Consider the following 24014-nt stretch of genomic DNA (forward strand, 5'->3'; position numbering starts at 1 on the left):
TATACAATGTTTTACAATAGTTTACTGCATATATTTTCCAGTAGTTTCTTGTAATATATTTTGTTATATTAATTGTGTAAATCATATTTATTTTCGGTATACTTTTATATGGATGCCTGCGTCTTTGCTGGATCCACAGCAGCAGGAGAGGAAGAAAGAAGAGCATTAAAAAGTGATAAAGTATCATCCTATCTAGATATATGGTCGGAGATGACTCATAACCTGAATCATTCTGGAGAATCCCTCCAAATAACTCCTGCTGCAACAATTGAGGTACGCTGCATCTCATTCCACTACATATTACCATCTTATTGATTTGAAACGTCATGTATGATGTATGGCCACACATCAGATTCTATCAGTAACCATCTCCACCAAGAGGTGGACATATAATCCCTCCAAGGATTAATGAAACTATTGTTGCCCATTCTATGCCAGGTAAATCTAGTGCCAGTTTATTATGCAAGATTTGAAATGAACATTAACTTGGCATTGAATGACTAACACACCAGTGATGAGGTGACTTTTGACTTGGCAAAGCCATTGTTCTGGCACTGAGGTTAAGGCATGATCTGCAGGAGGGAGCTTTTAAAGCTTGAAGGCACTGAAGAAAGCTATCCATTTACCCCATGAGTACAGTCTCAAAGGAATGAGGAGTTCATGCACTGGAATTATGGCTGCAGACGCAGCCTGCAGAACTGAAGTTACCAATACTCCTCTATGAATGCTAAGGAGATTATATTGTGCTCTTCCTCATCCAGGATGATGGTTATGATTCCATAAGCAACTCTGTGACCCTCCCTGACCTATCAAATCTAACTACAGTATCATACTTCAAGGAATTGGAGTATTCAGTCCAAGGTAGGGTGGATTAGTAAGATAGCTTATTAGTTTCCACTGGTAGGAAAGTCCAGGATCCAAGGGCACAGCCTCAGAATAGAGCGACTTCCATTTAGAATAAAGATGAAAAGGAATGTTTTCCAGCCAGAGGGTGATGAATCTGTGGAATTTATTGCCATGGGGGTCTGTGGAGTCTGGGACATTAGCTGTATTTAAGATAGAGATTGATAAATTCTCAGTTGGTAGGGAGGTTGTGGATTACAGGGGGAAGGTCAGAGAATAGGTTTGAAAAAAGTCAGCTATGATTGAACAGCAGAGTAGTCACAATGAGCCAAATAGCCCATTTCTACTCCCATACCTTATAGACCTATTGTTATTTTTTTCCAGTCAAGTCCATGCCAACCAATGGACATCCATCCATACTAATCCCAGCTTCCACTAGTTTGGCTGTAGCCTGTAGACTACAGCAATTCGAGGGCTTATTGAGAAACTTTGAGGAAAAGTTATTCAAAATGATGGCCACACTGTGTGCTATTTTCCAATTAGGCTGAACCGAAAGATGGAAAAGTTTCGATTTTATTGAAATGGGAAGCTGTATCACGTCCCAGCTTCAATGACAGTGCCAGCTGCAAACATTAGCACCTGCAAACTGAACCCGCAGTTCACTCACACTTGTCACTTGGCACAATTACTTCCCTTAACGTGTACTGCCTCAGTTCCTAATTTACAGCTGACTCCATAGAAACCACTATCTGAGTTCCTTCAGCACAAGCAGGTTCTGGAAGGGGCTCCTCTTTGCTGTGGAGAGATGCCAGAGTCAGCAAGTGCTGACATCGTGACAGTGAACACCGACCAGTGTCAATGAATGGAGAAAAACACTAACTTAACTCACCCATCTGCAGCCCCTTCTCCTTCCTGCTACCATCCACACACTGCACAAACAGTTCCTTCCCCAACTCCAAGCTATCCGGTTCTGGTTACAAATGTCTTTCTCTCCCCTAATGTTTCCTTCTCTCTTCCTCTACTTATCAGAGTTCGGCACTGGCAGCCCTTTGTGTCCCTGCTTATCTCCATCCAGCAGCTGCCTCCTTGTCCCCTCAACTTGCTCAATCTGCCCCTCAGCATCTTCTCCCCAGCTCTTTGTCTGCCTCTCGTTTATCATTCACCGGCCTCAGTCATTTCGTTCCACCTCCCCTACCTGGCACAACGTGCCTGTCTTCTTAAACTTTTGCTCAGTCCAATCACCTTTGACTCCTGTGTCACCACTGCCCTTCTCCTCATTCTATTGCTATCTGGCCTCCTCGCTCTTAGTTCAGGGTTTTGGTCTGAAACATTGACAGTTCCTTTCCTCTGACCCACTGAGTTCCTCCAGCAAATTGTTCATTGGCTCAATTCCCACGTTGGATGCCCTCAATATTTCAGGGACCCTTCCAGAGTCGGTCACATAAACAACTCAACAGTAACAGCCACTGTATATGTTCACCCCCTCTTGTTTAATAGTCACCTGTGGGCTGCTCCCTGTCACGCAAAGCTGCTCCCTCACAGGAGAAAACATAACAGTTGACTCCAAGCAACAGCAGGTCTCAATGGCCTGACTTTGACAGTGTGCCTTGAGCCCCTACACTGCTCTGAGATGGCTGACTATCCAGCAACACTGGGTAATTCTCAGAGGGGCAGTGTTTGGATCACACATGCTGTTACTCTGAAAAAGCCAGTGGTTTCACAGCCTATAGAGCTACTTTCTCATCCAGGCAAGACAACTGATGCTGGGAGACAGACTGTAGATACACACTCACAGCCTGAACAGTCAAGCAATAGTGGGATCCAGCACACTTCTGTCTGTCCGGGTTTAGGTGGAGAAAAAATGGCTACATACTTGTCCTTCAAGACAAGACTGAGGCATCTGTACTGCTAACTGGTCTGTAATAGAATCACAGCCATTGACCACAGAAACATTCTTAATCCACATCAACTACACAGTCGCAGTCTGTACTAATCTTATACTAATCCCACTTTGTTCTCCCCTACATTCCCATCAGCTGCCCCCAGATTCAACCACAGGCCCAAACACCAGGTCATTTAAGTGCAAGAGTTAACTGACCAGGCTGCAAGTCTTTGAGATGGGAAACATTTCGGAAGACCTTGTGGTCACAAGGAGAGCATATCTTGCACGTTCTGTTGTTTTGCACTTGTCATTGCATTTATTGTTGTATTTACAATTACCATGCATACAGTCTGCTATGTGAGCTTCACACAAGCAGAGAAGTTCTTTTCACCCTGGTATATATGACAATAAGCTAATTATATTGGGAAGCTGTGCATGTAAACTCCATACACATCATACTGGAAGTCAGAATTAAACCTGGTTCACTGGAGTTGTGAGGCAATAGCTCTGTAATCTGAACAACCACGGCTCTGTAATCTGAACAACAATGGTTCTGTAATCTGAACCATACTGCCTCCCAAATAGTGTTGGGGTTCTTAAACGTTGATGGAACTGCATTCATCCAGGTAAGTGCCCAGTATTTGATCAAACCCCTGATATGTAGATAGAGAAAAGGCTTGGTGATGTGTCAGGAGGAGAATCACTCACCACAGAACACATTAAAGTTGTTTCACTTGAGCTTCTGGTCAGTGGTGCATCCCTGGATGTTAATTGTGATATAATCACTGAGGCAATGAATTGAATGTCTCCCATAAGTAGACTGTCTCCTGTCTGAGGTACTCATCCTCTGCTGTGTACCTATTTGCCACTTATCACTTTATGCCTGAAGGTTGTCTAGATCTTGCTGCATTATAATGAGAGTGTTCAGTATCAGTTTCAGTATCTGCTATGATATTTGATTTATTTACTGTGGCAATCTGAATGGAATTGAACATTGAACAACTCCATTTCTTATCCTAGAACAAAAGGGTGTTCCCTTGTTTAAATAATTCTCTGCAGTGATTGACCAGCTGCTCACTATCTTCTAGCGGTAGTTGGTATCAGTGTTGGCCATGGCCAAGTGGTTAATGCATCGGTCTAGTGATCTGAAGGTCGCTAGTTCAAGTCTCAGCTGAGGCAGCATGTTGTGTCCTTGAGCAAGGCACTTAACCACACATTGCTCTGCGATGACACCGGTGCCAAGCTGTATTGGCCTAGTGCCCTTCCCTTGGACAACATCGGTGGCGTGGACAGGGGAGAATTGCAGCAAGGCAACTACCGGTCTTCCATACAACTTTACCTAGGCCTGCGCCCTGGAAACCTTCCAAGGCGCAAATCCATGATCTCACAAGACTAACGGATTTCTATAAGTTGGTATCAAAGGGTAGTTCACCTTTAAGAGCTGGAGTTAAGATATCAGTTAATATTGGATGATTTTATGTGACTGGGAAATGAAAGGTATTCATGATTCAAACACATGCATGTGCTTGCAAGAGGTGGGTACAGCAAAACACAATTGCAGCAATAGGTTACACAAATAAGGATCTATCATTACTCTGGTGTGCATTTATATGAATATTCAATATCTAATATAGATATTTAAAGTTGAAAATATTTCTGAGTAAATGTTAGTAATCCTACAAACCTGTATCACTCCTCTCTCAAATTTCTTTACAGTGGCTATCTTCCCTCCGTGTTCTTAGTCTTGATGCAGGGTCTTGACACAAAGCTTTGACTATCTCTTTGGTTCTACAGATGCAGCTTGACCCACTGAGTTCCTCCAGTGACTTGATTTTTGATACAAAGTGAAATGATTGCAAAATAATTATGCTCCATCCAGTGCAATGTAATCTGTCAGAACTTGTCACATCGGCTCTATGTTCAAGGAAGATTGCTCTCATGCTTAGTAGGGATGCTTGGGGTAAAAGATCATATCATCAACGAATATCTGAGTAAGGTCTCAAATCACTTACAGTAAGTACCCTCCCTGCTTTTGGTCTAGACCAGGAGTTCCCAACTTTTTTTTCTGCCATAGACCAATAGCCTTAAGCAATGGATCCATGGACACCAGGCTGGGAATCTCTGGTTTAGATAAAAAAGCCTCTTTTGTCCTGACAAAGGGTCTCAGCCCGAAATGTCGACCGTACCTCTTCCTATAGATGCTGCCTGGCCTGCTGCGTTCACCAGCAACTTTTATGTGTGTTGCTCTTTTGTTCCTTCCTTCCTTCCAACACTGGTGTTACACTTCCAAATAGAAACAGACTTCATTATGTTAGTTGGAAAATTTTCAGGCTAATTACTGCATGGAAATAGGAGTTAAAGTACTCTGAAGAATTTTCAGATTAAAGCACTTTAACTATCTACCAACAATTTCAAATATAAATGCAAGCATATCACAGCAATGTGTAACTATCTTTGATCTGTTCCTGATATTTGTCCAACTATTTCCACATGCTATTCTGTTGGTGAGGTTTAAAACTACAAAGCCTGATCAGTGCAAAGTCATTTTTAGGCAATTTTGCTCACTCAAGTTTCTGCATGAAAGATTGGCTTTCTTTATTTTATTTACAAATGAAATAGATCCTGAGTCCAAGATAATAAGCATCTCATTATGGGTGAACGTGCTTGTATTGTAGATATACTTCTTAATGAATTTGTCTTCATGTTTGCATGAGCTAAGCATGGACATAAAATAATTAAAATTATATTGACATTATGAGCACGTTCATTCATAATAATACGAATTCCAGCATTCACTTCTAAAATCGGACAAAATAACCTCAAAACCTCTGTCCAAGTCAGTTAAAGATTTTTCTGTTAACAATGGCATTTGCAAGACAGCATCTATTTAATTATATTTAAAAAACAAGGCAGGGAGATATTTTCAGTATGATCCTTGAAGTGTAACAAAGGGAAACAGATGCTCAACTTTTTTTAACAGTACTACAACTAAAAATACATAGGGAAAATAAAGCATTAAACATGAATGACCCAAGAGTAGAATAATCATTTTTACAGGCTTGGATAATGGAGCAATGCTTTGTTTAACTTTTGCCTTCATGTTCATAAAAGCAAGGAACAGAATTGGCTTTAAATCTTCGGCAGGGTGGTGACCAAACCACCTGAACTTGTATTCCTTTTCTTAATGCAGAAATGGTAGCAGAGTATGTCCTTTGATTTGATTTACTCATGTCAGAAATAGCTTTTGGTATCCATCTGCAGTAATTCAATACAGATCCACTGTACTAAAGGAAATACAAATTGGCCCTTTGATTTTCAAAACTCTGAACCCTGGTATTATTCTGGTAAATCAGCATTTATTTCCCTCCCAAGTTCAGGATATCCTTCCTAAAATCTATTGGAGTTCTGGCTAAGGTATTGCACATCTTAAGCAGCATGGAGAGAAGTAAGCAGTCAACATTTTAGGAAGAGACCTTTCAGACTTTATAGATGCTGCCTGACCTGCTGAGTTCCTTCCTCAGCATTTTGGGTGCGTTGCTCAAAACATCCAGCATCCGCAGAAGCTCTTGTAGCAAACATTGTTCTATAATTTTACTGTGACTACTTATTCCATGCAGATACAAGGTTAACAGCTGGACATGTATTTCATTTTAAAATATAAATCAATAACTTCTAGATTTGTATCCAAATCCTTCTTAGCATTCTATAATAAAATATCCTGATTCAACTTCCTTATATGTACATGAAGTAGTTGACACAGACTTCTTCACAGTGAATTCTATTTGTCATAGTTTTGCCCACTCCTGTTTCATTGCACTCTGTACATTTTTGTTATAACGTAACAACCAAAATCATGTTGGGCCTTGCTGCAGAGAAAAAGTTTGGTCAGTAAGTCGGGAAATGCAGGTGGCGTTTGAGGCCTTAGTGAATGAGGAGAGTTGGAGAAACAAACAGAACAAAGATGCAAATATTATCAAACCAAGCACTGCTTGAGAAAACAAGAGGGCAAAGAGATTAGATCAAATGAAAGAGAAAAATTAGACAGAAAAAAATAGGAAAAATGAAAAGATTTAAAAGAAGCTTCTAGGCAGAACTTTTGATATCTGTTGCACATCCATCCCAAACATCAGCTATCCATCTATTCCAATCATGTTTACAGGCACTTGGTCCACAGCTATCTATGCCTTAGCAATTCAAGTGCTTGTGCAAATATGTTTTTAAAAAGTCATTCGCTTTCTCTATATTGGAATCAGGAACCTCTGCTGATAAATATAAGGTGGAACTCTTGCAGTAAAGTTACGATGCAAATCCATGAAGTTTTACCTGCATGAAAGAAAATGAAAACAGGCTTATATCAACCACCATTCCCTGGTGATTTAAAAGCCAATGGACATGACTTAACTGGAGATTACTGCTAAATTTGATCATCAATAATTATTGTTTTGACACGGCATAGATACCTATTGAGAATGACACTGCTTTTTGTCACCAATGGACCCAGCATGCAACTTTTGGTATTATATAAATAAATTCAAGTGTGGAAAATATTTAGATGGATTTGTGCTTGGTCAAGCACCATGAGAATTGGATGATAAAAATACTTCTGATAAAAGATGTTGTTCAAAATTATGCATAACAAATGTTGAAATTAGATACTTACCCTGGTTAAGACACATGGCTATTAGTGCCAGGGTGTATTCCGATATGCTCATTGTTTTAAGACACAGCAGCTGAGAAATACATAATAGATCACTGTCAGTAAAGATCTTTAGGACATTGTGCAATCCCCCACATTGATCCAGCCAAACAATACACTTCTATTGTGTTCCTGAAGTCTCACTGCTTTCCCCATCCTGTTCTAGATGTTACAGCAACCTCTCTGAAACCAAGCAGTTTGTGTTTAGAAATTGTTGTCTTTCAGACTGTCCAATTAATCATTTTGTTCATTTTTCTTAACCTTACAATATTTTCCCTTTTAAAGATAGATGCAAAGTCACGATTCAATTTAATTCTTTCAGTGAAAGCATTCAGATCATACCAAATCTCAGGTGAGAAAAATATCTTCTTCTTACACCCCCCCCCGCCCCCAAGATTTACTGTTGCAATTATGCATTCCTTGCTTAACAAGCTATTAAACTACTTGTCATGCAGAATGATGTTCTACAGTTGTTTGATTGATGAAATAAATGTTATTCATAATGTGATAGGTCCATTGCTCTTTTTAATTACTGACCGTAAACTTTCCTTTCACACAGATACAAATTAGAGGAATTAGTGTATTATCTTAATGTATAGTAGGATACAAGACCTTAAGATCTAGGAGCAGAAACATGGCTCTGCCATTCCATCATGGCTGATTTATTATCCCACTCAACCCCATTCTCCTACCTTCTCCTCACAGCCTTTGATGTTTTTTCTGATCAAGAGCCTATCAACTTCTGCTCTAAATATACCCAACGATTTGGCCGCCAAAGCCACCTGTGGCAATGAATTCCACAGACTCACCACACACTGACTAAAGAAAATCCTCATCACTTCTGTTCTAAAGGGATATGTTTGTCTTCTGAAGATGTGCTCTCTGGTCCTAGACTCCCACAATATTGGAACATCCTCTCTAAGTCGTCTTTATCCAGGCCTTTCAATATTCACCCCCCCGCCCATTCTTCCAAACTCCAGCGAATACAGGCTCAAAGCCATTAAAAGCTCGTCAAACCCATGTAAACTTTTTCACTCCCAATACCATTCCCGTGAAACTCCTTTGGACTGGCTTCAATCCCAGCATATCTTTTCTTAGATAACGGGTCCAAAACTGCTTACGTTCCTCCAAGAGTGGTCTAGCAAATGCCTCATAAAGCCTCAGTATTACATCCTTGTTTTTACATTCTATTTTCTTGAGATTAAAGCTAACCTCGCACTTGCCTTCCTGACTACCAACTCAATCTGCAAGTCAACCTTTAGGGAATTCTGCAAAGAACTTCCAAGCCCCTTTGCACCTCTGATTTCTGAATTTGCTCTGTTTTAGAAAATAGTCCATGTCTTTATTCCTTCTACCAGCTTGCTTGACCGCGCACTTCTCTGCACTGTATTCCATCTGCTACTTCTTTGTCCATTTTCTTCAACTCTCTAAGTCATTTTGCAGACCCACTGCTTCCTCAACACTATCTACCCCTCCAAACTTGCCCAGAAAGCTATTAATTCCATGATCCAGATCATTGACATATAATGTAAAAAGAAACAATCCTAACACCAACCCACCAGTCACTGGCAGCCAACCAGCAAAGGCCCCCTTTATTTTCATTCTTTGTGTCCTGCAGAAAGCCAAGTCTTCTGTCTATGCTGGCATCTTTCCTATATGGGATCTTATCTTGTTTAGTCGCCTCATGTACAATACCTCATTAAAAGCTTTCTGAAAATCCAAATAAACAATATTCCACCGAGGCTCCCCTATCAATCCTGCTTGATATATCCTCAGAGAATTCCAACAGATTTGTCAGACGATTTCCCCTTAAGGAAAACGTGCTGACTTCAGCCTATTTTATCACGTGCCTCCAAGTACCCTGAAACCTCATTTCTTATAATGGACTCTACCATCTTTCCAGCCACTGAAATTAGGCTAATTTTCTGTCTTTTGCCTCTCTCCTTTCTTATAGAGTGGAGATAGCAATTTTCCAGTTCTCAGAAGCCAGGCCAGAACCTAATGATTCTTGAAAGGTCACAACTAATGCCTCCACAATCTCTTCAGCTACCTCTTTAACCTGGGGTGTAGTCCATCAGGTCCAGGTGACCTATTTACCTTCAGATGATTCAACTCCCAAGCACTTCTCCTTAGTAATAGTGACTACACTCATTTCTGCTCCCTGACACTCTTGAATTTCTGGCATAGTGCTGGTGTCTTCCACAGTAAAGACAGATGCAAAATACTATTAAGTTCAACTACCATTTCTTTATCCCCAATTACTACTTCTCTGGCATCATTTTCCAATGGTCCAATATTTCCTCTCACCTGTCTTATACTCTTTATATATCTGAAAATACTTTAGGTATGCTCTTTTATATTTTTGGCTAGCTTACCTTCATATTTCATCCTTTTGCTCTTCATTTTTTTAAAGTTGCATTCTGTTGGTTTTAATAGCTTTAGTCCTCTAGATTCTAACTAATTTTTCTATATTCTATGTCCTCTCTTTTGCTTTTACGTTGTCTTTGACACATCCTCCCTTTAGAATGCTTCTTTGTCTTTGGGATGAACTGATCTTGTGCCTTCCAAACTGCAACCAGGAACTCCAGCCGTTGCTGTTCTGTCACCATCGCGGCCAGTGTCCCCTTCTAATCAACTTTGGCCAGCTCCTCTCTCATGCCTTTGTAATTTCCTTGACCCAGATGTAATGCCAATACCTTTGATTTTGTCTTCTTCCTCTTAAACTGCGGATGAATTCTATCATATTATGATCATTGTCTCCTACGGGTCCGTTTACCTTAAGCTCCCTAATCAAATCTGGTTCGATACACAACACCCAATCCAGAATAACAATTTCTCTAGTGGGATAGGAACATAGAAACATAGAAAACAGGTGCAGGAGTAGGTCACTCGGCCCTTCGAGCCTGCACTGCCATTCAGTATGATCATGGCTGATCATCCAACTCAGAACCCTGCACCAGCCTTCCCTCCATACCCCCTGATCCCTTTAGCCACAAGGGCCATATTTAACTCCCTCTTAAACATAGCCAACGAACTGGCCTCAACTGTTTCCTGTGGCAGAGAATTCCACAGATTCACCACTCTCTGTGTGAAGAAGTTTTTCCTAATCTCAGTCCTAAAAGGCTTCCCCTTTATCCTCAAACTGTGACCCCTCGTTCTGGACTTCCCCAACATCGGGAACAATCTTCCTGCATCAAGCCTGTCCAATCCCTTTAGGCTTTTATATGTTTCAATAAGATCCCCCCTCAATCTTCTAAATTCCAATGAGTAAGAGCCTAGTCGATCCAGTCTTTCATCATATGAAAGTCCTGCCATCCCAGGAATCAATATGGTGAACCTTCTTTGTACTCCCTCTATGGCAAGGATGTCTTTCTTCAGATTAGGGGACCAAAACTGCACACAATACTCCAGGTGTGGTCTCACCAAGGCCTTGTACAACTGCAGTAGTACCTCCCTGCTCCTGTACTCGAATCCTCTCGCTATAAATGCCAGCATACCATTCGCCTTTTTCACCGCCTGCTGTTCCTGCATGCCCACTTTCAATGACTGGTTTACAATGACACCCAGGTCTCGTTGCACCTCCCCTTTTCCTAATCGGCCACCATTCAGATAATAATCTGTTTTCCTGTTCTTGCCACCAAAGTGGATAACCTCACATTTATCCACATTAAATTGCATCTGCCATGAATTTGCCCACTCACCTAACCTACCCAAGTCACCCGCATCCTCTTAGCATCCTCCTCACAGCTAACACTGCCGCCCAGCTTCGTGTCATCCGCAAACTTGGAGATGTTGCATTTAATTCCCTCATCTGAGTCATTAATATACATTGTAAACAACTGGGGTCCCAGCACTGAGCCTTGCGGTACCCCACTAGTCACTGCCTGCCATTCTGAAAAGGTCCCGTTTATTCCCACTCTTTGCTTCCTGTTTGCCAACCAATTCTCTATCCACATCAATACCTTACCCACAATACCATGTGCTTTAAATTTGCACACTAATCTCCTGTGTGGGACCTTGTCAAAAGCCTTTTGAAAATACAAATATACCACATCCACTGGTTCTTCCCTATCCACTCCACTAGTTACATCCTCAAAAAATTCTATGAGATTCGTCAGACATGATTTTCCTTTCACAAATCCATGCTGACTTTGTCCGATGATTTCACCGCTTTCCAAATGTGCTGTTATCACATCTTTGATAACTGACTCTAGCATTTTCCCCACCACTGATATCAGGCTAACCGGTCTATAATTCCCCAGTTTCTCTCTCCCTCCTTTTTTAAAAGGTGGTGTTACATTAGCCACCCTCCATTCCTCAGGAACTAGTCCAGAATCTAAAGAGATTTGAAAAATTATCACTAATGCATCCACTATTTCTTGGGCTACTTCCTTAAGCACTCTGGGATGCAGACCATGGGATCCACAAAGTAGTCCAGAAAACCATCTCATAGGCATTCTACAAATTCCTTCTATTTGGATCCAGTACCTACCTGATTTTCCCAATCTACCTAAGTATTAAAATCTCCCATGACCATCATAACATTGCTCTTTTTATATACCTTTTCCATTTCCTGCTGTAATTTGTAACCTATATCTTGGCTATTGTTTGGGAGCCTGTATACAACTCCCATCAGGGACTTTTTTATCCTTGCAGTTTCTTAACTCTACCCACAAGGATTCTACATCTTCTGATCCTATATCTTCTCTTTCTAAGGATTTAATTTCATTTTTTTACCAACAGAGCCACCCCAGACCGGCAGCCACTTGCCTATCCTTTTGATACAATATGTATCCTTGGATGTTAAGCTCCTAACTGTAAGCTTCTTTCAGGCACGACTCATTGAAGCCCACTAAGTCACACCTGCTAATTTCTAGTTGTGTTGCAAGATCATCTACTTTTCTGTATTCTGTTTGCATTCAAATATAGCACCTTCAGTCCTGCATTCAGCACCCTTTTTAATGTTGCCTATGTTAGTAGAAATTAAGTTCCAATCCCTTTCTAAAGTTTATGTCTTTTTTTATTCTGGTGACTCCTGTAACCTCTCCTGCATTTCCCTTCTCCTCTACTTTATCCTTACCTTTCCAAGCCGTTGATCCAAACCCACTACTACTTTTCCTCCTCTAAACCCCTTCAGCTGTTTCACTCCAATTACTGCAGCAAGTTCCATAAATATTATTACAATAAAATGATTTTCCTCTCATCTCCTGTTTTTTTTCTCATAGCTGTAAATCTATGTCACTGGTTTTTGAATAGGAACAGTTTCCCTCTCTCTACACCACTCCTGATCTAGTCAATTCAATCAAATCTTCTTTCAACCTGTCTGCTCTAAGGAAAATAGCCCAGAATCTCCGGTATGAACCTGGAGCTGAAATCCCCTATCCCCAGACATATTCCTGTAACTTCACATCCTTTCCAAATCAGGGTGCCCAGAACTGGACAGTGCCCTCCGTTCACAAATTAACTGATTCTCTCTCTGTTTATTTTCCGTTTAATATTCTTAGGTGCACTGAGACTGCAGATTTAAAATATACCTGACGTGGAATGAGTAAAAATTAAAGTAACTTGACGCCACCAGATATTAAGGCCACACCCCAGTTGCTGTATCAGTCAGAGCTCTTTGAAAAGTTAATGTGAAAGCTATTGAGGTCGTCTTACCTTTTACTTTATAACTTCTATTGACACAGTGCTCCCTTGAGGAAGTGTAATCCTCTTCAATCAAGCTACGTTATACTTATATCTACCGATGCAGGAAGAACTGGAAACGCCAACATTTTGTCATAGGATGCAGGTGCTAGAAGTCAACATGAAGCAAATGCAGCGACATTTCTCACTTATCAGCAATTCCTACCTCCTCAAAAAGGGAAGTAATTAATTTAGCAAAGATGAAAATTGATGAATATTCAAAAACAATCTGTTTACGCACTGCATCAAGCCACACCCATAATCAGCACCGATGTCTTGCATTTAACAAGCAGAATACGTGTCAGGGGTTAACAGAAAGACTCCCAAAATCAAAGGAATTATTGGAAGGTAGATCGGAAAGGTAAATACAAGATAGTCTGCAGATGCTGGAAATCCAAAGCGACACGCACAAAATGCTGAAGGAACTCAGCAGGTCAGGCAGCAACTATGGAAAAGAGTAAAGAGTCAACGTTTTGGGCCAAGATCCTTCTTCAGGACTGGAAAGGAAGGAGGAGGATGCCTGAATGAAAAAGTGGGGTGGGGCAGGGGAAAGAGACCAGTTAGAAAGTGATAGGTGAAGCCCGGTGGATGGGAAAGGTCAATGGCTGGAGAATGATAGGTGAAGCTCACGGATATAAAATGAGATTATGAGGAATTCCAAAGTCTACAAAGAGAACCAAACATCATTGTAATGCAGATAGTTGGAATTAGAGATGCACAGAGAGGTTGCGTGATTGCAGAAGATCACTTAAACAAGGTGGTCTGATTACAGTTGGAATTATTATGACATAATGGGAGTCATAGAATCGTAGAGACATTTCACACTGAGAAAAGCTCTTTGGCACATTGATTCCATGCTGATAATCATGGTCTCTGGGGGTTTTGCTATTGTTTAAATGGTGGGTAGTGGGTGTTGATACTTTTACTGGAGCAAGTGGGAGGAGGGAAGCATTGATGATTTCGCTGCTGCTTGGGTTTGGGAGAGCGAGGGGGGGCATTGGGGTTCTAAAATATTTCTCCCATTCATTTTTTGGGGTTTATCTTTGGTATGGTGCATGTCTGTGAAGAGTAAGAATTTCAGGTTGCATGGTATACTGTACGTTACCAGATCTTAATCCATTTTATTCCTCCCATATTCATGAACTTCACTCAGATTTCACCACTCACCTACAAGCTAGGGTCAATTTAGAATCATCAATTAGACCTCTAGCCTCCAGGTTTTGGATACAGAGGAGGTCAGATCACGACTTGGAAACACACATGACCAAAAAAGACTGTGAGCACTCCACACAGACGGCACCAGATGCCAGGATTGACTTGGGAGCATTGAGGTAGCAACTCTACCATCTGCACGACTGTGCCGCCTACGAGACTATTAAAGGCTATAGATTAAAAGTTCTGCCAAAGAAATTTCTGTTCAATAGAAAATTCCAGAAGAAATAAATAACATTGTTTTCGTGTTAAAGATAGAGCAATGCAATAAGCACTTACAATAATAATAATAATAATAATTAAATCTTATAACCATATAACAATTACAGCATGGAAACAGGCCATCTTGGCCCTTCAAGTCCGTGCCGAACGCTTACTCTCACCTAGTCCCACTGACCTGCACTCAGCCCATAACCCTCCATTCCTTTCCTGTCCATATATCTATCCAATTTCACTTTAAATGACAACATCAAACCTGCCTCAACCACTTTTGCTGGAAGCTCGTTTCACACAGCCACCACTTTCTGAGTAAAGAAGTTCCCCCTCATGTCATCCCTAAACTTTTGCCCTTAAACTCTCAACTCATGTCCTCTTGTTTGAATCTCCCCTACTCTCAATGGAAAAAGCCCATCCACGTCAACTCTATCAATCCCCCTCATAATTTTATATACCTCTATCAAGTGCCCCCTCAACCTTCTACGGTCCAAAGAATAAAGACCCAACCTGTTCAACCTTACTCTGTAACTTAGGTGATGAAACCCAGGTAACATTCTAGTAAATCTTCTCTGTATTCTCTCTATTTTGCTGACATCTTTCCTATAATTCAGTGGCCAGAATTGTACACAATACTCCAAATTTGGCCTTACCAATGCCTTGTACAATTTCAACATTACATCCCAACTCCTATACTCAATGCTCTGATTTATAAAGGCCAGCATACCAAAAGTTTTCTTCACCACCCTTTCCACATGAGATTCCACCTTCAGAGAACTATGCACCATTATTCCTAGATCCCTCTGTTCTACTGCATTCTTCAATGCCCTACCATTTACCATGTATGTCCTATTTTGATTAGTCCTACCAAAATGTAGCACCTCACATTTATCAGCATTAAACTCCATCTACCATCTTTCAGCCCACTCTTCTAACTGGCCTATATCTCTCTGCAAGCTTTGAAAACCTACTTCATTAACAACAACTCCACCTATCTTAGTATCACCTGCATACTTACTCATCCAATTTACCACCCATCATCCAGATCATTAATATATATGACAAAAACATTGGACCCAATACAGATCCCTCAGACACACCACTAGTCACCGGCCTCCAATCTGACAAAAAGTTATCCACCACCACTCTCTGGTGTCTCCCATCCAGCCACTGCTGAATCCATTTTACTACTTCAATATTAATACCTAACAATTGAACCTTCCAAACTAACCTTCCATGTGGAACCTTGTCAAATGCCTTACTGAAGTCCATATAGACCACATACGCTGCATTACCCTCGGCAACTTTCCTCGTAACCCTTTCAAAAAATTCAATAAGAATTGTCAAACATGACCTTCCACACACAAATCCATGTTGACTGTTCCTAATTAGACCCTGTCTATCCAGATAATTATATATACCATCTCTAAGAATACTTTCCATCAATTTACCCACCACTGACGTCAAACTCACAAGCCGATAATTGCTAGGTTTATTCTTAGAACCCTTTTTAAAAAATGGAACAACATGAGTAATATGCCAATCCTCCAGCACCATCCCCGTTTCTAATGACATTTGAAATATTTCTGTCAGAGCCCCTGCTATTTCCACACTAACTTCCCTCAAGGTCCGAGGGAATATCCTGTCAAAACCCGGAGACTTATCCACTTTTATATTCCTTAAAAGCGCCAGTACTTCCTCTGCTTTAATCATCATAGTTTCCATAACTTCCCTACCTGTTTCCCTGACCTTACACAATTCAATATCCTTCTCCTTAGTAAATACCGAAATTGTTCAGAATCTCCCCCATCTCTTTTGGCTCCACACATAGCTGTCCACTCTGATTCTCTAAGGGACCAATTTTATCCGTCACTATCCTTTTGCTATTAATATAACTGTAGAAACCCTTTGGATTTATTTTCACCTTACTTGCCAAAGCAACCTCATATCTTCTTTTAGCTTTTCTAATTTTTTTCTTAAGATTCTTTTTACATTCTTTATATTCCTCAAGCACCTCATTTACTTAATGCTGCCTATATTTATGGTAGATATCTTGCTTTTTCTGAACCAAGTTTCCAATATCCCTTGAAAACCATGGCTCTCTCAAACTTTTAACCTTTCCTTTCAACCTAACAGGAACATAAAGATTCTGTATCCTAAAAATTTCACCTTTAAATGACCTCCATTTCTCTATTACATTCTTCCCATAAAAAAATTTTCCCAATCCACTCCTTCTAAATCCTTTCACATCTCCTTAAAGTTAGCCTTTCTCCAATCAAAAATCTCAACCCTGGGTCCAGACCTATCCTTATCCATAATTATATTGAAACTAATGGTATTGTGATCACTGGACCCGAAGTGCTCCCCAACACAAACCTCCGTCACCTGACCTATCTCATTCCCTAACAGGAGATCCAACACTGCCCCTTCTCTAGATGGTATCTCTGTGTATTGCTGCAAAAAACTATCCTGCACACATTTGGCAAACTCCAAACCATCTAGCCCTTTTACAGTAAGGGCTTCCCAGTCTATGTGTGGAAAATTAAAATCTCCCACAAACACAACCTTGTGCTTACGACAAATATCTGCCATCCCCTTACAAATTTGTTCCTTCAATTCTCGCTCCCTATTTGGTGGACTATAATACACCCGTATAAGTGTTACTACACCTTTCCCATTCCTCAATTCCACCCAAGTAGCCTCCCTAGACGAGCCCTTTAATCTACCCTGACAGAACACTGCTGTAATATTTTCCTCTCATGTAGAATCATATAAAGTCTTCTCATATAGAAGACCTAAATTCCATATTGCAAGCTAATATTTACAAGGCAGTATGACTGAAATTATTATATGCTGAGAATGACCAATTATTATCCAAATGTCCTGCAGGATGTATTTTAAATGCTTATCTGCCTGAGATAAGGACTAATAGAGAAGCTGATTCCTTTGTTGTTAGAATAGTTCTGAAGCATGGATTAAAGCCAGTTCCTCAAGGGGTGTTGTGGTACCAAAGTATTACTCAAAGAAACAGCACACAACTTCCTTAAGAAATTCCTGTGATTACTCTCCTCCTGAGAGTGATATGGCTAGTCAACACTAACTACTTCCAACTGTTAAAATTTATATACAGTAGGATTTGAGGTTTCTGTTCTACCTTCCAACTTATACCAGCCCTATCCATTCTCAAGTTCCCTACATATCTCAGTTTGAATGGACAGTCAGTGTTATTGTCATATTCTTGAATTCTTAACTCTTCTATTACTGTCATCTCATCACTTCTTTATACACTTCTTCAGTTTGTACTTTGCACCATACTGTGGTTTAGTGCTAGCCGCACTCCATAATATTGCCTTTATTATTACCATGTATTTTCTTTACTCTGTGAGCTTTACACAAAGAATTTTGTTACACCCTGGAGTACGTTTGAACAGGAAACCTGCTCATACCTGTGCTAAAGAGACGTGCAACAGATTCCCTACAGAAGTTGTCACAACTGGAGCAGTTGACCAACAACAGCATGTTGCACCGCCATATGATTAGGCAGCTGTGGTTTGGTGAGTGGCCAGTGCCAGAAAGTAAGGGCCAATGTTAGTAGTATTCATCAAATCTTAGGGTGGACAGGAGCAAGAGATTTAATTGCTGTTCCCTAAAACATTCAGTGAGCAAGAGGGAGAAATTCATGCAATTTCAGCTCCCTGGTTTGTTTAAATGTTATTTAATATTTTAGATTTTGATCCTTACATTGGAGCTTTCTTGATTTTCTAATATATGAGTAAAGACATATAAAACCACAAAATAAGAAAATGCTTATATTTTTAATATCGCTAGTATCCACACTATTTTACATTACTACTCTGCAAACCTTTGAGAGCCCATCTATACCGATCCCACTTACCAGCTGCTCTCCCTCTTTGTTTTGACTATTTAAGCCCATTTGCCAGTTACTTTGGCTATATAAGTATGCATCATCTATAAACCCAAATCCTGCTGGAGTATTTGCTTCCACAACCCCTTCAGGTAGTGTTCCAGATTTCACACCCTGATTCATCTTGATTTCCCTTCCAAATTGTTAAATTGTTGCAGGATATTGAACCTGGAATGAGTAAAACAACCTTCAGAAATTAGTTTCAGCAGACAAATGCTCATTGCGAATGGGTTTCAATATTTTATTGATTTACAAGCAAGCAGCAGGATAACCTGTCATATTGAACAAGTTAAAAATTGAACACCACAGCTGTTAATAATCCAGAGGTTTAATTTATTTCTCATCTTGAGTTAGTGATTAATCTGCAATTATAAGACACAAACTTTTACATCATCTTAATGAACAGTGTAATTGATAGACTAAGCCCACATTTGTACAGTCATAAGACTACTCTCACTAAATATATAAAAAAGACATTGTAATATACTCTACGTCCTCAGGCAACTGAGTACTGTTTGTCAGTGGATTGAGTAAAATCTGGTTATTTCATCTGTGGTTTATCACTATGTGAAATTGGCTGCTCGGTCTCTTCAATGGAAGGAAGAAGCTGGTGGGACACATACTACTGGCCAATTTGATATCAGCACTGTCCCAAGTTAAGATAACCCCACAGAATTGTGCTGTATGTTTGACTCTACTACAGAGCCATTTGTGGTCCTGCATTTCATCGTCTGACACTCTAACTAGGCACATCTGAATGAATGTACCACTTTCTTTTTGCAGACTTGTTCATGATTATAAACAGTGTAATATTATTCAAATTCAGAATATTACAACAACCTCTTTATGAAATGCAAATCTCTTTTCCACTGAAATGGTGGCATGTTTCATTCCTGAGATTCAGTGCCTGGAGATTCAGGGCATTTCTAGTAACAGGAATCAGCTTTTGTATATAAAGAATAGTAAAAAAAAACACAAAATGATTAGTTTTGATTTGATAAAGTTTTGATTAATTATTGAAATATTATTTACTGATTTAAGTCACTGTATTTTTAATATTAATTTCCAATTAAAAACTCCTCCTATACTTGTATTGACAGACCATATTTTAATTGCAATTATTCCACCAGATGCCAAATTTAGTTCCATTTAAGTTCTACAATGGAATGTTAGACTACATGCTAATGCAGTTTAAAGAGACTAAGGGAACTCAGAGTAAGAACATGAGAAATGGCTACAGAGATTAAAAGAGAATAAAATAACTAGGTGGATATATCTGGGAAAAGAAAGGAAGAGAAAGATAAGGATACGTACTATATATGTAGGAATAACAGAAAAAGTGTGTGAAACATACACAAAGAGAATAAGAGAGAAGAATATTAAAAATGTATATATGGACAGATCAATAGACACAGTGACATATTTAGAGGTAGAGATAGAAAGAAATATGTAGAAAACTAGTGAACAATATAGGTAGATGGGATAATTGAACAACATAATGTGATGGATGTCAAAACAGAACATTAACAATATACAGAGATAGACAGATAGATAGATGTGGGTCCATGCAGACCAACATATGAGGGATGTCAACCCACCTGGAAATTTTCCTGGATTCTTCAGAAATAAAGATTAATAATCCAGGGTATTGCTGACAATAACCAAAGGTAAAATTAGCAGAGAGAAAAAATTGTGTTGGGAATTGATGAAAGTAGACTTCCCAACAGTGCATTAATGAATGTGACCTTGCAGTTGTCGTGGAAGGCTAGTGTTTGCAAAGATGACCTGGACAGAACGATATTGGTGGGGGATAAAAAGTGGGTCAATTGATGAAATTATTGGGAATATATTCCAGCAGAGTTTGGAACCCAAGGAGGAACCACTTGATTGAAAGAGAGGCAGTAGAGATAAAAACAAGAATAGTAATAGTAAGATGAAGGCATGTTAGCCAGCAGGTTTGGGAGCAATCAATGACATGACAAACATATAGGAACATGTACATTATGAATATTTGTATGGGATATGGAAAAAAACCAACACAGTGAATCACATATAAGGGTGTGGCATTTATGAGAATCATTGACCGTTCATGGTTCAGAAGGGCTTATAATTGTCTACATATATTGTAAAAATGAGAAGAAATTGTAGCAAAAATAACCTTTGTTGAACCCATCATGTATGTAAGTAATGAGGCAGGGTTGACATAGCTTCATCTTGTAAAGTCATCTACATTATACCAGCCATTTTCTGCTGTAAAGCTTTACGTTCCAATGAATTTTGCTCTTAATACATGATTTTATTCATTAGTTAGTACACTTTATATTTATTTCTCTGCATTGGATATTTTGCTGGCTCATGTCAGAAGAAATGAGCAATAGGCAGATGATAAAGGGTTAATTTTATTATCATAGTTTGCATACAGGACAAACATTTGCTGATGGTATTACAGGGTCCTATGTCTATTCCAATGTACCCACTGATTTCTGGGTGAATGTTAATGATGAGCAAGTTCTCTGGAACATTGTACATTAAGCAATCAGGAATTGGATGTTTAAATACAAAGCTCCCATTAAGCTGTATTAACTGTGAGTAGCCTAGCCGACCCATGTGAGACAAAACCTTTGAGCAAGACTGTCATGTAGTGAACAGGACTTGGTGTAAGTTGGGATATGGGCTTTGCACCTTTTCAGCATCTGGAATCGTTTCACTTATTCTGCGTTCACAGTCTACTTAAATCTGATCAGTCAGACTTGAGCTGCAGTCCCATGATAAGTAAAATTTGAATACAACATTTCACTTCATCCAGATTGCAGCATTCAGCAAGAAGACTGAGATGATTCTCATCACAGTGAACAGAGAATGAATTTATGGTCAGGATGCTCAAGATAATAAACCCGTAATTTACCCACTGTTCTGGCCATAACTGCAGTAGGCACAAATTTGCAGTACTTCGACTTTCTGAATGCAAAAGCAAGGTATACCTAGTTAATACCAAAATAGTGACAATCCTTTAGCTGGGTACAAGACAAATGGTAGAGGAAGTCCTCCATCAGTTAAGTTTGATGGCCACATAGCTGTGGTAGCCAGGGTGATTATAGGCACAGAATTTATATGCGACATTGCTTCACACATTGCACTGCTCTGGAGAAATTATTTATTTATTTGTTTGTTTATTGAGATACAGTGTGGAGTAGGCCCTTCCAGCCCTTCACACCATACTGGTCAGCAATCCCCCCAATTTAATGCTAGCCTAATCACGGGACAATTTACAATGAGTAATTAACCGACCAACCAGTATGTCTTTGGACTGTGGGAGGAAATTGGAGCCCCCAAAGGAACCCTACACTTGTGCTTTTATTGGGAGAAGGCACTGTAGTTTGCTTTTACCACTTTTTCAGTAGAAACAGAGTAAATTTACTGAGTTAATTAATCTTGTTTGCTGTTCATCTCAATTTACTCTGAGTTATACAATACACTCCTTCAGTTCATTGGTTGATATAGTTTTGGAAAAACTACTTTGTATATCTTAGTTTGAATGTGTTTATAAGCATTTATAGTGTCCAAGTGTACATCAAGACTTGTTCACTGATTTATGGGGCATTAGCAGATGATCCCTAGCAAACATTGGTTTAAAGTTGGTAGAGAAAAGATGTAATGAGCAAACGGGGATGAGATGGGTGAAGCAATGTGAATAAATTAGTGGTGTGCAAATTCTGTACAAAGAGAAACGTAAAGTGGAAAATGATTGAAAGAACCTAAATGGGTAAAGTATTAAGGGGAGTGTTTAACAGCAGGAAATATGCCACAAAATGTGACAGGGGATAAACTGTAGAAGGACACAAAATCTGCAAGGTTTTTGATAAATTATATAGATAATAGTCTGTGCCTATTTTATTTCCATTGCACAAATGTTCAGTCAGGGTTTACCCGTAAAAGTTACCACGCACCACTTTATTCAATTTCAGTATCAGGTTTTGCTGACTTTCTGTGGTCTCTAGTGTAAGTGAACAGATTGCAGGCATTGCTTCCACCTTCTTTCACACAGCTCCCAAGAACTCTACTCTGTCGCCCTGGCCTTTTGCTTGCTTGCCGTCTGATTCATGCTGCAGGTTGGCATAGGCAAATTCCTTTTCCCGTCTGCCGCTGGTCTCAGACTGAGTCCCCTGAGTCTGCAGAGAGAGGGACAGTTTGAGATGCTGCCAAAGTTCCATACTCACTCATGCTTTTCCCTATTCACTCACCTACCCCCTCCCGCATCCAGCTCACTGATTCATCATTGATTTGACTGTATTTTTGTACCTTATTCCTCTCGATTTCCATCTCTTCCAGTCCTGCACACCTCCAGTATTTCTCCATTCATCTATTTCTGGCCTCATGTTGCTTCATTGGTAGTTCTGACTTGAACTATATTAAAACTGAGGTTAGAAATTCCTAGGTTAAATCTCTCACCTTATTCCAACTCTTCTCCTTTAAGACACTTCATCAAATCTACTTCTTTGACAATCTGCCTGCAATATCGTCTTAGTTGACTTAAGTGGCTGGTGTAAAATTATGCCTGAGCACCACAGGGAAAATTAGACCAACATGTCCCAAGAGAAATTATTCTTGGGACAACTAAGTTGTCAGGGTTGTAGACCCTTATATAGTATGTAATGTTGCTTCCTTTCACCTACTGGGTATACAATCTTCTCCCTTTACCTGGCCTCATCATCTCCTTTCCCTGCACTATCAAGGACCAGGCAATGACTCCTCCCCAGCCTGACTCCTAACCCTAGCTCTTCCTGAAAAGTGGTACCTGAGTTCTCAATCTCTCTCCGACTCATGTCACCTGCACCCTAATTCTAGATTTTGCTCCTTTCTGTCCTGCCAGCAGGCCAAGGCTAAGGCACCCTGACCTTATGTCTATTCACTTTAATCATTTGTTCAAGCCTTCAAAAAAAGCACTGACCTCCCCCAACTCTCTAAAATACATGAATCTTCTCAATCATATGCTGAATTTTCTTTTTGGCAGAATGCAATCAATGCAAGCAGTCACTTGCTTGGTGAGGTATAAACAGAGCTTGGGGCCTTTTGGGACTTTTCGGTGGGATGCAATCATAACTATCTATAAGGCTCTCGGCAAAGGTCAATATAAAGAAGTGAGGTGTGAACAGAGTGGCCATTGTAGGAGCGGAAGTTGTTGGAGTGTACAGTGTTAGAGTTGTCAGGCTTTGGCTCAACGCGATTGGGCAAGAACATGCGAAGTGTGTAAGTTTCTTGTAAGTTTTTTTCTTTCTTTGTCTATAAGCATATAGTTGTTGCGGTGAGAATGGATTCAGGGTTAGTGATATGTTCTTCGTGTGAGATCTGAGAACTTCAGGAGACCTCCAGTCCGCCTGATAACTACATCTACATGAATTGCATCGTACTGCAGCTCCTTAGAGACCATGTTAACGAACTGGAGCTGCAGAAGGTTACCCTCCAACTCATATGGAAGAATGAGCAGGTGACAGATAGGAATGAAAGGGAGGTAGTTACCCTTAAGTTGCAGGAGGAAGGTAGCAGGATGACTGTCAGGA

At 39.9% G+C, this 24014-nt stretch overlaps 1 protein-coding gene across 1 annotated transcript in view; it reads right to left on the minus strand.

Annotated features, from left to right (window-relative positions):
- The window catches only part of LOC134349915 (hemicentin-2-like), a 149473-nt gene that overhangs the window by 76887 nt on the left and 48572 nt on the right, over window positions 1-24014 (minus strand). The window contains exon 9 of the mRNA XM_063054873.1: window positions 22496-22625. Coding sequence (XP_062910943.1) covers window positions 22496-22625 — 130 coding nt within the window. The remainder of the gene's footprint in view (window positions 1-22495; window positions 22626-24014) is intronic.

This window comes from Mobula hypostoma, chromosome 7 (genome assembly GCF_963921235.1).
Source record: "Mobula hypostoma chromosome 7, sMobHyp1.1, whole genome shotgun sequence".
NCBI classification, from domain to species: domain Eukaryota; kingdom Metazoa; phylum Chordata; class Chondrichthyes; order Myliobatiformes; family Myliobatidae; genus Mobula; species Mobula hypostoma.